Source organism: Aegilops tauschii, chromosome 5 (genome assembly GCF_002575655.3).
Source record: "Aegilops tauschii subsp. strangulata cultivar AL8/78 chromosome 5, Aet v6.0, whole genome shotgun sequence".
NCBI lineage: Eukaryota > Viridiplantae > Streptophyta > Magnoliopsida > Poales > Poaceae > Aegilops > Aegilops tauschii.
Genome location: NC_053039.3, coordinates 511729968 through 511745736, shown reverse-complemented (window position 1 = coordinate 511745736; position 15769 = coordinate 511729968). Strand labels below are relative to the sequence as shown.

Genomic DNA, 15769 nt, shown 5'->3' with positions numbered 1-15769 from the left:
CATGTTCTTGTTTAAACCCACAAGAACAACACTACCATGTAAGGTTCCTCTGCCTAGCTTGCGGGTGGACGGTGCACACTACTCCGTTGTCACGGCAGACATATTTAGGACCCACTATTGCCCACTTGATCATGCTTTAGGCCATCAGTGAACTAGCTGTTGCCTTCTGTTTCTTGAGGTTGTTTGCTTAGGGATCATCGCGGTCAAATTCGGTCATTTTGATTAAGATGCATTTTCCATACGTCTGTCAAACAAAAGACCGTCCAAGTGACCGTGTGGCAGATCATATGGGCATTTTTACACAATATAAATAGGCTCACATGTGTCATTTATGTGTACATATTAGCATAAATTTGACAAGTGGTCAAGTATTTGGAAGTAAATTTTGGTTTGAGCATAAGAAGATTATTTATACTCTCGTAGATCAAGCACTAAGCCAAGTTGCAGAGAAGATATATTCAGCAACACATGGGTAAATGAAATAAAATCAACAGTAGCTTATTTCGATCGCTTCATATCAGTTAGAGATGTAAGTTTCACTGAGGACAACTAGAAGGGCTATAATGGGGATGTAACGCCCCAAGACCGAAGCTCCAGATGTCTTCCTTATTTTGCGAGTCAGCTGCGTTATTTATTTGTTTGTTGCATCTCATCTCATAGCATCATGCGCATTGCATTTGCATGTTTCATAAAGCTTGCATCGTTCGTAGTTGCCGCTCCTCGCTTGTCTCCGTTGACCTCTTGACATGCCCCTTTGTCGTTGTCGACCTCTCTCAGACCCCCTCATGTGCGCGTCCGAAACTTGCCCAAATCCGACCCGCTCAGTCGTCACCGTCGGGTCCGGATCATCCTCAAACATCCCTAAAACATCACCGGTTTCTCATTTTGGACTCCCTAGCCTATTTATCCGGGACCGTCCGATCAAGATCGGAGGTTCCAAAATAGCCCTAACCAAAAATCCAATGCTATAAGTAGCAGCCTAACCCTAGCCCTGTCCCATCGATCCATCTAATCCTCCCGCCGCCGCCACCCATGTTCCTCGGGAGCTTGTCCCTTCGCCAACCAAATCTTCCCCTCGGGATCCCCTCCCGATCCGAACCACCAACCGAAGCCGCCACCTTCCTCGTTTTCTAGATCGGGCCAACCACAACCTTCCAATCCATCGATCCCCATCCAACCACCTGCCCGAGCTCCTCCGTTCGAAGCCACCAGAGAGCCTCCGTGCTGGCTGGATGTGGGAACGAGAGGGAGCTCCTCCCGTTTGCTCCTCCCTCCATGGAGTCGTCGCCATCGGCGCACCCAGCCACCTGGACCTCGCCCCGTCTTCCTCGTCGACCAGGACCGGCCTCGTCCCTCTCTCTCGCCCTTCGTTCTCCTCCTTCTGTCTCTCTCGCGCTCTCAATTTCTGTCTCTCTCGCCAGGTACATGAGTAATAGGAGCTCACCCTGCTGCCATGGCCACCGTTCCGTGCCGTCGAGCCCCGCCTCCCTCGCGCCGGATCCATCCATCCCCGATGCCTGCGCCTCCTTCCTGCTCGGATCCAGCGAATTCCGAGCCAAGCCGTCGCTCTTCTTCCAGCTGACCCTCACTGGAGTCGCGCCATGTTCCCCTACGTCAAGCCTCGACCTTGAGCTCTTCCCCAACGCCGTTCCTGGCCTCCACCTCTCGTCGCCGCCGGTCAGCCAGGCCCCCTCGCGGTCTCCCCTTTTTCTTTCTGTCTTCGTCCCTGTGTCTGAAGCTCTCTGTCTTTTGAACAGAGGACGTGCGCAGCCGCCTCCTTCAATTCGTCGCGCCGCCACCTAGTTCGCCGGATCCGCTGCCTGTCGGCCCCTTCTCCGCCTGGAGCTTCGTCTCCTGCACCCGCGCCCATATCCGGTCATCCCCGCCGCCAAACTCCGCGTCCCTGCAGTCCCGCGCCGCCGCCGCTTCCTGTCGAGCGAGCAGAGGAGGATGATGCCTCGTTCAGCGCCGTTGACCGCGCGAGCATCGTCAGCGCCTCCCTGCCTCGCATCGTGGACTGGCTCCAGCACCCTTCGCCAAGGCCCAGCCCCGCGCCGCTTTTTCCTCAGCCCAGCGGCTCCTACACCGATCGGGCCAACAGCCCATGGTGAGCCACCCACAGTCCTGCGCCCAGTTTCGGCCCATGCATATTTTTTCCACGCGCTGTGAATGTTGCCATTTAACCAACAACCTGCATATTTACAGTTTGACACTCCATGCTCATGCATGTAATAGCTTCACAATCATGCATCGGATTAAAACAAGTTATATATGTAAAATGCTTAGAATTCTGTCTAGTTTCATAATATCCAACTTTCATCCATGTTAAAAATATTTAACTTGCTGTTTGTTTAATTTTGCATAAATGCCATGTTAAAATGATTTATTTCATAACTAATTAACCGTAGCTCCGAATTTAATAAACTTTATATGTAAATGGGGTAGAAAAATGCCTAGTTTAACTTGGTGCACTTTATTTTGCTGTTTAACAACATTAAAATTGTGTTTAGGGCAGAACAGTAGCAAATTCAAAATATGCTTATGGGGATTTTCCGGAATTGTTGTTTGTTGTTCCGGCCTCATTTAAACTTGCCTAAATAGTTAGTTTACTTATGCTTCACCTCTTGCCATGTTAATCAACATTTAACATTGTTGGGTACATAACCTAGAGAGAACTAAATAATTGAAGTGGTGTCTCGTCAATATGCAACTCGTTGCATATTGAGCTCCACGTAATTTGTAGTATTGTTTGTTGCACTTTGCCATGCCATGCATCTTTAAACCGGACATGCATCATCCTTGGTTGTGCATCATGCCATGTTTATGCTTGTGTGTTTACCATGTTGTTTGCTTCTTTCCGGTTGTGCTTCTCCTTGATAGTTCCGGTTATGTTGCGATTGTAAGGATTCGTTCGACTACGTCCGTTTGTCTTCTTCATGGACTTGTTCTTCTTCCTAGCGGGATTTCAGGCAAGATGACCATACCATCGAAATAACTTCTATCTTTGCTTGCTAGTTGTTCGCTCTCTCGTTATGTCGCGCTACCTACCACTTGGGATATCACAATATCTCTTATTTTAATTAATGCACCTATATACTTGGTAAAGGGTGGAAGGCTCGGCCTTATGCCTGGTGTTTTGTTCCACTCTTGCCGCACTAGTTTCCGTCATACCGGTGTTATATTCCTTGATTTTGCGTTCCTTACGCGGTTGGGGATTTATGGGACCCCCTTGACAGTTCGCTTTGAATAAAACTCCTCCAGCAAGGCCCAACCTTGATTTTACCATTTGCCTACCTACCACCTATACCTTTCCCTTGGGTTCTGCAGACTCAGGGGTCATCTTTATTTTAAACCCCCCCCCCCCCGGGCCAGTGCTCCTCTGAGTGTTGGTCCGAAACGGGCAGCCTGCGGGGCCACCTCGGGGCAACTCGAGGCCTGGTTTTACTTGTAACTTGACCTATCTGGTGTGCCCTGAGAACGAGATATGTGCGACTCCTATCGGGATTTGTCGGCACATCGGGCGGCTTTGCTGGTCTTGTTTTACCATTGTCGAAAAGTCTTGTAACCGGGATTCCGAGCCTGATCGGGTCTTCCCGGGAGAAGGAATATCCTTCGTTGACCGTGAGAGCTTGTGATGGGCTAAGTTGGGACACCCCTGCAGGGTATAAACTTTCGAGAGCCGTGCCCGCGGTTATGTGGCAGATGAGAATTTGTTAATGTCCGGTTGTAGAGAACTTGACACTTGACTTAATTAAAATGCATCAACCGCGTGTGTAGCCGTGATGGTCTCTTTTCGGCGGAGTCCGGGAAGTGAACACGGTTTGGGTTATGTATGAATGTAAGTAGTTTCAGGATCACTTCTAGCTTCTCGACCGTTGCGTTGCTTCTCTTCTCGCTCTTATTTGCGTATGTTAGCCACCATATATGCTTAGTGCTTGCTGCAGCTCCACCTCACTACCTTCTCCTACCCATAAGCTTAAATAGTCTTGATCTCGTTGGTTTTGAGATTGCTGAGTCCTCGTGACTCACAGATTCTACCAAAACAGTTGCAGGTGCCGTTGATACCAGTGCAAGTGACGCAACCGAGCTCAAGTGGGAGTTTGACGAGGACCTTGGTCGTTACTATGTTTCGTTTCCTGATGATCAGTAGTGGTGCCCAGTTGGGACGATCGGGGATCTAGCATTTGGGGTTATCTTCCTTTTTCTTTTGGTTTTGACCCTAGTCGGTCTATGTGTGTACTCTGGATGATGTATGTTTATTTAATATGTTGTGTGAAGTGGCGATTGTAAGCCAACTCTTTATCCCATTCTTGTTCATTACATGGGATTGTGTGAAGATGACCCTTCTTGCGACAAAACCACCATGTGGCTATGCCTCCAAGTCGTGCCTCGACACGTGGGAGATATAGCCGCATAGTGGGTGTTACAAGTTGGTAATCAGAGCCATCCCTGACTTAGGAGCCCCATGCTTGATTGAATCGCTGACGTTGTTGAGCCTAGAACAAAAAAATGTTTTGAGTCTTAGGATTATATATATTGGAGAGTAGGATTCTTTTTACTCCTCAGTCCCTTCGTCGCTCTGGTGAGGCCCCCTGACGTAGAAGTTTTGACTCTCCTCTCCTCAAATTTCACAATTTTTTTTAGGATCACGCGGGTATCTTGGAATCGTTTTGATGGTTTTGTGACGAGAACATTGTTCTTGGTGCCTCCTAACATTTAGGGGTTGTGGCAGTGTCCCGGGGAGTTGAGCCCCGAGGTGTTGTCGTCACAATTTTATCGTTGCAGTTCTGGAATACCTGAGTTTCGCCGACATCGAAAATCTCTTTTATGCAGTTGTTGGTGAGTCACCTCGACGCGACCCAGTACTGGGGCGGGAGTTCGGGAGTATTGCCATAACTCGTATAACGGATGCTTTTCGAAGGTTGAGGTACACGATTTCCGGAGTTTTCTTGGTTATGTGTTGACGGATGGATACAACTGGATCTAGGGATTGTTAGTTTGGGTGAGATATATTGCGTCCCCTGTATCCCCAACACCAGATTGCATAACCAGAAAGTTTCGGGAGTTTATAAGTGGGAATTCAAGTAGCTCCTAGATTATCTTTCCAACAGACACATGATACGATATGGGATCTATCATATGTTTGTTTCCGGCTTATTTCCTAAGCCAATCCTTTGTTTTGTTTTGGTTTGTGGTATTCGAGTTGGTTCGAAGTCAAATGTGGATTCCATACCTTTTCTAAGTGGTGTTCTCATATTCCTATGTGGATACTAATCCTTCTTGATCGTCGAGATTGTCATGTCAATTCTTTTCTAACCGGCGTGCTTCTCTCCAGGCTTATACTATCATTTTTCCCATTCGCAAAGATCACCTCTCAGTTTTTCCAACGTTGTTCGTTTCTTCCATCCCAAGTTGCCTTTGTTTTCCCGCCCTCCCACCCTTTTTCTTCAAGGACTCAGATCTCTTAATCGAATATCCATTTTATTCATGTGAAGTCTCTCCATTCTTTTCCGTCAATGTTCTTACCTGGTGATTCTCATGAAGATGCTAAGGAAGCTTCAAGTCTATTATTCTTCGTTCTTTTCTGCTCTGGTGGACTCAAGTCAAGCTTTCAGTGTTGATCGTATTCTTTTCCTCGTTTCAAATGCTTTCTCATGTCGGTGCATCTCTTAATCATCCACCTCTTGTTATTCATGTTATCTGGAGTGCTGAAAATATCTCAGAAGATTTGCATTTCCATTCCCAATCCGTTCAAGCTATCTCGAGGTTGTTATCTCTTTTGAGTCATTTAATTCAACCAGCGCAATCTTTCTTTTAATCATTCAACGGTGTATCTTTTGAGTGGGCCCTAACCCACAGGTCTTTTCCCAGGATCTTACCTAACTCTTCTAATTTTCCCGGAGCTATTCCCAAATTCTTTTCGAAGTTTGACGTAAGAATGAAGTATTATCAGCCACATTCCTTCTCCAAGATCGCTTTCAAATTCTTTTCTTCGTTGGTTCAACCTTTCTATTCTTCATTCCGAAGTGCCTCAACAATTCATGGTGGTTCTCATCATCATTCTCAACATTTGAAGACCGGAGAAGAATTTCTCCTAAATCTTGGTCCGTTCTCTTGAAGATTCATAGTTCTAGCTTATGCCATCCTCTCATAATTGTTTTTTGATTGTGAGAATTCTTTTCATACCCATCCGGAGCATTTCATGAGTTGTTTTCGTTTCTTGATCATCCAAAGGCCATCATTTCAGAAGATTTCTTCGTTTTAAGTTTTCAGCCTCGTTCTCCAATTATTCTAGATTGATGTCTCTTCGTTCATCTCCATATTCTCCCGGTGCATCGTTCAAGTATTCTCTAATCAGATCGTGATCTCTTCGTTCACTTGTATCTAAATTCTCTCAAGTATCTTCGTTCATTTTCTAATTCTTCCCGGTGTTTCTTTATCTTTTCGTCGTTCATTTTCAATTCTTACGGTGGTTCGTTCAAGAGTTCTCTTCCTTCGTTATCATATAGATTCATTCGTTCTTTCCAATCCTACCGGTGGTTAGTTGAAGACCTTCCCAAGTTTGCGCCATATCTATCTTAATCCTTTCTACGAGAATAAGTAGTATGCCAAATCCATTGCTTGTCATCAATTTAATTGGTGAAGGATGAGCATAATGTAATTCTTATTCCTGTTTCATCGAGTAAATTCAATTCCTTATTCCGAAGGTTCATCAAAATTCTTGATTTCATTTGTTCATCTTTCTTTCCGGAGTTCCAAGTTTTCTCGGTTATATCATTTCAAAGCTTCATCTTATCACTGCAAGGCTTCACCTTGTGTTTTCAACTTCCCTTTCTTTTTATCATCCTTTCTTTACCGGAGTTCTTCATGGAGGCTCTACATGATGGTTCATCAAGGATGCCTTTCATTCTCGAATTGTTCTTCAAGATTTTTCTCGAAGTTAAGATCCGCCAAGCTATACTCTAAAATAAACATGGTGTTCAACACATGTTTTGTTTGGAGGAGTTCAAGCATTTCTTCATCTTGCATTCCGAAGTGCAATTCTTTCTACCTTATCTTTTGAGGTGGTGTTATGTCATTCTTAACAATTTCCCTTCATGCTTCATGATTCACATGTTGTCAAGAATGAGGTATTTTAAATCCATCAATCTCTTCATTGGAGTTATCTTGGGTTATATTTCACGTAAAGCTTTCCCTAAGGATTGTTGCTATTTATGGTGCTTATAAATGACCCAAGTTCTTCATTTGTCCTCCCGGTGAAATAAGTTTCTCGTCTCCTTGTTGATATCAATCCAATCATTTGTTTCCGTTGGTGGCAGAAGCTCACCTCATAATTTTGAGATGTTTCTATAAGGCCGCTACAAGCTTATTCTTACAGTTGTTGTTTTTCAAACAACTCCGTTCAATCCTACTTCGTAAGGATGCTCTTTCAAATTCATTTATGGTAGGAGATGTTGGTTTCATTCTTCGTTCTATTCATTCCAACTATCTAACTATCATGCATTGTTTCCGGAGGCATTGTGATGTTGCTCTCTTCACCCATCACCTCGTTTTGTAAAGATCATGTTCTTTTTCTTGCTTATCCATTTAACCGGAGTGTCGTGTCCTCTTTTCAAGTTCTTCCCATTTTGTCAAGTCTTGCATCTCTTTTCAACCGGAGTGCTGTCCGAATTTGTTCTTCCTTATTCCTTGTTTATCTCGTTTCAACCAGAGTGGTTCCGATTCCTTCTTGTCCATTGTACTCGTCATTCATAGCTTTGCAACCTCCAAGGTTCATATGGTGTTCCTTGTTTCTATTTTCTACCGCAGTGCTCTCAATTGCGTTCATTTCCGTTGTGCTCTTTCTTTCAACCTTTCAACCTCTCAAGGTTCTTTGGTTTCACTCGTTTGTACAAGAAGCAACTTAGTCTTACCTCTTCCTCTTCCGCTTCTCTTTGGTGCCAGCCTTAGATCTCGGGACGAGATCCTCTTGTAGTGGTGGAGTGTTGTAACGCCCCAAGACCGACACTCCAGATGTCTTCCTTGTTTTGTGAGTCAGCTGCGTTATTTATTTGTTTGTTGCATCTCATCTCATAGCATCATGCGCATTGCATTTGCATGTTTCATAAAGCTTGCATCGTTCGTAGTTGCCGATCCTCGCTTGTCTCCGTTGACCTCTTGACATGCCCCTTTGTCGTTGTCGACCTCTCTCAGACCCCCTCGTGTGCGTCTCCGAAACTTGCTCAAACCCGACCCGCTCACTCGTCACCGTCGGGTCCGGATCATCCTCAAACATCCCTAAAACATCACCGGTTTCTCATTTTGGACTCCCTAGCCTATTTATCCGGGACCGTCCGATCAAGATTGGAGGATCCAAAATAGCCCTAACCAAAAATCCAATGAGTTAAAAGCACTGGGAGTCCTACAACTTGCGCACAATGTGATGGTTTGGTCCTAAAACTTGCAAATTGACCCTACCCAGTCCCAGAACTTGCATCAAATGTGCACATTTGGTCCTGACCAATGACAGAGCGCCATGTGGACGCGTGGGTGCCGACCCGGTCAGTGCGCGGCATTTTGCAAAAAGGCCCCTGCCTTTCATTTGAATCTACCCGCAGGACACGAAAACACCAGCCGTCCTCGTCCTCGGCATGCTCAAGTGGCAGATGATCGCCGGTACCCCGTTCCCGTACCTGAGCTGCTTCGCGGCCAGGTTCCGGCACGACGAGCGCAAGGCCATCGTCCTGCGCACCGTCAATTGCATCTTTGCCTCCATCAAAGGTCATACCACCCCCTGCTCCCGTTCCACCCCATCATCCCATTGGATCGGATCATGAAAAGATCTCTCGTGTGCGTGTGTGTGCAGCGATGAGCTCGGTGGAGTACCAGCCGTCGACCATGGCGCTGGTGTCGATCCTGGTCGCGCGCGGCGGCAGTGAGGGGAGGACGGGCCCGAACCTAGAGGAGGAGCTCAAGGTGATCTTGGGCTCATCATGGCAGCAATTACACACCGTAAGTCCCCATCATAATAACCCCTCCCTTTTTGGAAATCTGTTAGGTGAAAAGGGGCAATGATGAGTAAATGCTCTTCTCCGTGGCACAGGGGCATGTGTATTCCTGCTACAGCGTGATGGTTCAAGAGGAGGACAGGTCCGTGCAGTCGAGCAGGGAGGTGGCTTCCTCCGGCGTCTCCGCCGCCGCCCCCGCCGGGAGCCCGGGCACCTCCGTCGCCATGGCCGTGGCCGCCAACGACAATAATGCCATTGCCACCACCTCGGCGGACAATAAGAGGAGAAGGCTGCATTCGCCTCAGCGCCAGTAGGCAGTAGGAGGAGATGGATGGATGTTTTGGCTGGAGTTCAGCTCGCACTCCAGCTGCTGCTGATTTCTGTCACCCCCCTAGCCTTAGACTTTTTTTCATTAGCTTGAGCAGTGATTTTGGTGGTGGTGGTGGCTAAATAGGGGGCAGGACTTGATTCTTATGATTGTGCAATTATTACAGCTGATTGGTAAGTTAGGATCGGAAAGATTTTGGTTTTCAGGAGATCTTTCCCGTCCCAGGCTTAAAAAGGCAGTGTAAAGAGGAGAGAGAGAGAGAGAAAGGCCAAGCAGCAGTAGTGTACTGCTGCAAAGAGCTCTCAGCTCAGCTCAAAGTGAGGTGAAAAGAAAAGAGTGCAAAGCCTAGGCATGAGTTTCCAAGGGAATGATTCTGAGCAGGGCGCTGGGCATGTATTCGGCACCAATCAGATGCCTCTCTGGTCTGGATCTGTTTCTCCTGTCCTGTGAGTTTCCAAGGGAGAGTTTCAAAGGGAATGAAGGATGGCCTACTCTTTTGCCTTTTGGCGATGTCTATGGCCTCCTTGCAAAGTGGGTTTCTTCATCGTTATTTCGTGTTGCTGCCGCATGATTAAAGTATAACGATACTTCTTCTGTAATTTATCTGAAATAAACCAGAGAAAATGGAAATAATCTCTCAACCATCAGAAACAGGTGAATAACTGAATATGGCTGCAGCATGGATCGTAATGGTATGTACCGGTTTTACGTCTGAAGGGCATGACAGCAGCCCAGCTGAACCAAAGAATAAAATTATATCAGGCCTTCCGACAAAGAGAGGCTAAAGGTTATGCGTATGCACAAGCATGGAGTAAGAGTGAAGTAGCGTCACCTGCTCCGAGCAGCAATCTCCTTCTCCTACCTCAAACATGCCGGGACAGAGACAGAGTCAGACCCTTGAAGGAAAAGAAATTACAATGGTTAAACGTGTGCCGGGGCGAGCAAAATATATGCTTACAACAAAGATAAGTGTAATTCCAGCAGGCACAAAAGATACTCTCTAATAGTGTTCTATTACCTGCAGCAAATACGAAACAGAAAATGCAGGAAAATGTGTGAGGATAGGGTACAAAGGAACATGTGTGAAACATCTCGAGTGTTTCAGTATTTGTACGACCATAATATGCAAATATCACACTTCTTATTTTATAACGCTAAAACTACCAGGAAACCACAGAAGGCCATCAGGTTCAGGAACTCAGTTTTCGTGTCCTGCGGGTAGATTCAAACGAAAGGCAGGGGCCTCTTTGCAAAATGCCGCGCGCTGACCGGGTCGGCACCCACGCGTCCACATGGTGCTCTGTCATTGGTCAGGACCAAATTTGCACATTTGATGCAAGTTCTGGGACTGGGTAGGGTCAAAATGCAAGTTCTAGGACCAAACCATCACATTCGGTGCAAGTTGTAGGACTCCTGGTGCTTTTAACTAAAATTCAATGCTATAAGTAGCAGCCTAACCCTAGCCCTGTCCCATCGATCCATCTAATCCTCCCGCCGCCGCCACCCATGTTCCTCGGGAGCTTGTCCCTTCGCCAACCAAATCTTCCCCTCGGGATCCCCTCCCGATCCAAACCACCAACCGAAGCCGCCACCTTCCTCGTTTTCCAGATCAGGCCAACCACAACCTTCCAATCCATCGATCCCCATCCAACCACCTGCCCGAGCTCCTCCGTTCGAAGCCACCAGAGAGCCTCCGTGCTGGCTGGATGTGGGAACGAGAGGGAGCTCCTCCCGTTTGCTCCTCCCTCCATGGAGTCGTCGCCATCGGCGCACCCAGCCACCTGGAGCTCGCCCTGTCTTCCTCGTCGACCAGGACCGGCCTCGTCCCTCTCTCTCCCCCTTCGTTCTCCTCCTTCTGTCTCTCTCGCGCTCTCAATTTCTCTCTCTCTCGCCAGGTACAGGAGTAACAGGAGCTCGCCCTGCTGCCATGGCCACCGTTCCGTGACGTCGAGCCCCGCCAAGTCCTCCCTCGCGCCGGATCCATCCATCCCCGATGCCTGCGCCTCCTTCCTGCTCGGATCCAGCGAATTCCGAGCCAAGCCGCCGCTCTTCTTCTAGCGGACCTTCGCCGGAGTCGCGCCATGTTCCCCTACGTCAAGCCTCGACCTTGAGCTCTTCCCCAACGCCGTTCCTGGCCTCCACCTCTCGTCGCCGCCGGTCAGCCAGGCCCCCTCGCGGTCTCCCCTTTTTCTTTCTGTCTTCATCCCTGTATCTGAAGCTCTCTGTCTTTTGAACAGAGGACGTGCGCAGCCGCCTCCTTCAATTCGTCGCGCCGCCACCTAGTTCGCCGGATCCCCTGCCTGTCGGCCCCTTCTCCGCCTGGAGCTTCGTCTCCTGCACCCGCTCCCATATCCGGTCATCCCCGCCGCCAAACTCTGCGTCCCTGCAGTCCCGCGCCGCCGCTGCTTCCTATCGAGCGAGCAGAGGAGGATGATGCCTCGTTCAACGCCGTTGACCGCGCGAGCATCGTCAGCGCCTCCCTGCCTCGCATCGTGGACTGGCTCCAGCGCCCTTCGCCAAGGCCCAGCCCCGCGCCGCTTCTTCCTCAGCCCAGCGGCTCCTACACCGATCGGGCCAAGAGCCCATGGTGAGCCACCCACAGTCCTACGCCCAGTTTCGGCCCATGCATATTTTTTTCCACGCGCTGCGAATGTTGCCATTTAACCAAAAACATGCATATTTACAGTTTGACACTCCATGCTCATGCATGTAATAACTTCACAATCATGCATCGGATTAAAACAAGTTATATATGTAAAATGCTTAGAATTCTGTCTAGTTTCATAATATCCAACTTTCATCCATGTTAAAAATGTTTAACTTGCTGTTTGTTTAATTTCGCATAAATGCCATGTTAAAATGATTTATTTCATAACTAATTAACCGTAGCTCCGAATTTAATAAACTTTATATGTAAATGGGGTAGAAAAATGCCTAGTTTAACTTGGTGCACTTTATTTTGCTGTTTAACAACATTAAAATTGTGTTTAGGGCAGAACAGTAGCAAATTCAAAATATGCATATGGGGATTTTCTGGAATTGTTGTTTGTTGTTCCGGCCTCATTTAAACTTGCCTAAATAGTTAGTTTACTTATGCTTCACCTCTTGCCATGTTAATCAACATTTAACATTGTTGGGTACATAACCTAGAGAGAACTAAATAATTGAAGTGGTGTCTCATCAATATGCAACTCGTTGCATATTGAGCTCCACGTAATTTGTAGTATTGTTTGTTGCACTTTGCCATGCCATGCATCTTTAAACCGGACATGCATCATCCTTGGTTGTGCATCATGCCATGTTTATGCTTGTGTATTTACCATGTTGTTTGCTTCTTTCCGGTTGTGCTTCTCCTTGATAGTTCCGGTTATGTTGCGATTGTGAGGATTCGTTCGACTACGTCCGTTTGTCTTCTCATGGACTCGTTCTTCTTCCTAGCGGGTTTTCAGGCAAGATGACCATACCCTCGAAATCACTTCTATCTTTGCTTCCTAGTTGTTCGCTCTCTCGCTGTGTCGCGCTACCTACCACTTGGGATATCACAATATCTCTTATTTTAATTAATGCACCTATATACTTGGTAAAGGGTGGAAGGCTCGGCCTTATGCCTGGTGTTTTGTTCCACTCTTGCCGCCCTAGTTTCCGTCATACCGTTGTTATGTTCCTTGATTTTGCGTTCCTTACGCGGTTGGGGATTTATGGGACCCCCTTGACAGTTCACTTTGAATAAAACTCCTCCAGCAAGGCCCAACCTTGGTTTTACCATTTGCCTACCTACCACCTATACCTTTCCCTTGGGTTCTGCAGACTCAGGGGTCATCTTTATTTTAAACCCCCCCGGGCCAGTGCTCCTCTGAGTGTTGGTCCGAAACGGGCAGCCTGCGGGGCCACCTCGGGGCAACTCGAGGCCTGGTTTTACTCGTAGCTTGACCTATCCGGTGTGCCCTGAGAACGAGATACGTGCGACTCCTATCGGGATTTGTCGGCACATCGGGCGGCTTTGCTGGTCTTGTTTTACCATTGTCGAAAAGTCTTGTAACCGGGATTCTGAGCCTGATCGGGTCTTCCCGGGAGAAGGAATATCTTTCGTTGACCGTGAGAGCTTGTGATGGGCTAAGTTGGGACATCCCTGCAGGGTATAAACTTTCGAGAGCCGTGCCCGCGGTTATGTGGCAGATGGGAATTTGTTAATGTCCGGTTGTAGAGAACTTGACACTTGACTTAACTAAAATGCATCAACCGCGTGTGTAGCCGTGATGGTCTCTTTTTGACGGAGTCCGGGAAGTGAACACGGTTTGGGTTATGTATGAATGTAAGTAGTTTCAGGATCACTTCTTGATCACTTCTAGCTTCTCGACCATTGCGTTGCTTCTCTTCTCGCTCTTATTTGCGTATGTTAGCCACCATATATGCTTAGTGCTTGCTGCAGCTCCACCTCACTAACTTGTCCTACCCATAAGCTTAAATAGTCTTGATCTCGCGGGTTTTGAGATTGCTGAGTCCTCGTGACTCACAGATTCTACCAAAACAGTTGCAGGTGCCGTTGATACCAGTGCAGGTGACGCAACCGAGCTCAAGTGGGAGTTTGATGAGGACCTTGGTCGTTACTATGTTTCGTTTCCTGATGATCAGTAGTGGTACCCAGTTGGGACGATCGGGGATCTAGCATTTGGGGTTATCTTCCTTTTTCTTTTGGTTTTGACCGTAGTCGGTCTATGTGTGTACTCTGGATGATGTATGTTTATTTAATGTGTTGTGTGAAGTGGCGATTGTAAGCCAACTCTTTATCCCATTCTTGTTCATTACATGGGATTGTGTAAAGATGACCCTTCTTGCGACAAAACCACCATGCGGTTATGCCTCCAAGTCGTGCCTCGACACGTGGGAGATATAGCCGCATCGTGGGTGTTACAGGGGAGACATTGAACATTGGGAGCATAAGGTTACTGGGAGAAGCCATGTTATGAAAATCTCTTGTGGCGCGGAAAAATTCAGAAGGCTTAATGTTGTGTAAACATTAGGGTGACAAGTTTGAGATCAAATATATTGCCTAAGCGACTACCACCCGATGCACTATAATCTCAGTTTGATGGACAAAGTTTTTTTAACTACCAAAACCATCAATAACATCTGCATCATCTTTGTATCTGTAACTCATTATCTCTTTTATTAGTGTCTGCTATTGCATGCAACGAACTGAACACCACAAACATCCAACTACCTATATGCTGATATTAAGGTTGTATGGATTGACTGAGTAGCATGGGACATGAAGAGGGTGGATGAGAAAACAATGACCCCCTGAACTCCTTTGTATAAATTTGAGAGCATGTGCAATACGTACAAGATTAACATGAGCAATATGCACACATAAGAGTAATTAAAATTTGAAGTCGAAGGTCCCATTGAAGGTTAAAATGTTTATGTGGAATCTTCATCGAGGTGTGGTCCTGAAAAAGGACAACCTCGCTCGTCACAATTGGTATGGTAGTAAGAAATGTTATTTTGACATCAGTATGAGATAATTAAACATCCTTTATTTCATATCCCTTATGCACATTCTACATGGCCAGTCATCGAAGTTGCGTCGAATTTATATCCACCTTGTGGTGTTGCCAGCATATGATGGAATTATACATAAGTTTAATTCGTTTATAAGGTGGGAGCGTCTGCCTTATCATGGTTGATATGGCTATGTAGACATGCCATGGTGTTTAACAATAAAAATGCATCTCAAGTTATCTACCAATCTAAGCACCGGCTCCGTACATGGTCTTCTCTATAGAAAGTGGAACACCCACTATTTTTTATGGCGTGTGTATGCGTTTGGATCAGGAGTCCAAGGATGTTTTTACCCAACATGCATGGGTGATGGTATAGTCTACGGATAGGCCCCCCACCCTAGTCTAGTTTCGGTCTCCGGTGACTTTACTATGGCTGTTGTTTTATGTTTTTTGTTTGAGTGTGTTAGTGTCGGATGTGTGCATCCTAGCCACGCAAAGTATGGATGTATGCTCATGATGCGACGTGTCCCCCTGATGATATGTTTTGAGTTATAAAATCACATTTCATGTTAAAAAGAAAGACATAGAAGTTAATGCCAATGGTGCTACGATCGACTGATGAAAAAATTGAGGCTTGGATAGTTAGCTGGCCGAAATCGAAAACGTTTGTTACTTTGCAAAAAAAAAGGGAGGCCATGGCGGACACCTTTGAGGTTTGACATGAAGGCAACAATTGGAGTTGAAGAGTTAGCTACAGAAACTCGAGCTGAAGAGAGTTCTTTTATATATCTTGCAGCGTTTGTGGCTAAGTGAGAATGAGTTGAACCATTGACTTGCGGGACCGAGCATAACATGGACATGGACTCATAGTCATGGTGCAACATGGAAGACAACAAGGATTATCAATCAAATGCAACTACTAAACAACGACATGTTTTCCATGTCAAGCC

General features: G+C 46.6%; 2 protein-coding genes across 4 annotated transcripts; both read left to right on the top strand.

Moving 5' to 3' along the window:
- The first annotated feature begins 1007 nt into the window (after positions 1 to 1007).
- Positions 1008 to 14285, top strand: LOC120965354 (uncharacterized). 3 transcript variants are annotated; one of them, XM_073498316.1, is made up of 4 exons: positions 1008 to 1677; positions 1758 to 2107; positions 12677 to 12764; positions 13847 to 14285. In XM_073498316.1, the coding sequence occupies exons 1-4, from the start codon at positions 1276 to 1278 to the stop codon at positions 13979 to 13981; spliced, it is 975 nt and encodes a 324-aa protein (XP_073354417.1). In that variant the 5' UTR covers positions 1008 to 1275; the 3' UTR covers positions 13982 to 14285. The 3 variants fall into 3 exon arrangements, 1 of the variants encoding a protein (XP_073354417.1); XR_005758164.3 differs by lacking the exons at positions 1008 to 1677; positions 1758 to 2107 and adding exons at positions 10788 to 11472; positions 11553 to 11902 and having other exon boundaries at positions 13847 to 14104; XR_012183298.1 differs by lacking the exons at positions 1008 to 1677; positions 1758 to 2107; positions 12677 to 12764 and adding exons at positions 10788 to 11472; positions 11553 to 11902 and having other exon boundaries at positions 13847 to 14104.
- Positions 8503 to 9801, top strand: LOC109767811 (cyclin-D5-3). Its single transcript, XM_073498553.1, has 4 exons — positions 8503 to 8544; positions 8598 to 8760; positions 8846 to 8991; positions 9083 to 9801. Exons 1-4 carry the CDS (start codon positions 8503 to 8505, stop codon positions 9299 to 9301), a joined length of 570 nt encoding a protein of 189 aa, XP_073354654.1. The 3' UTR covers positions 9302 to 9801.
- Positions 14286 to 15769: the final 1484 nt, after the last annotated feature.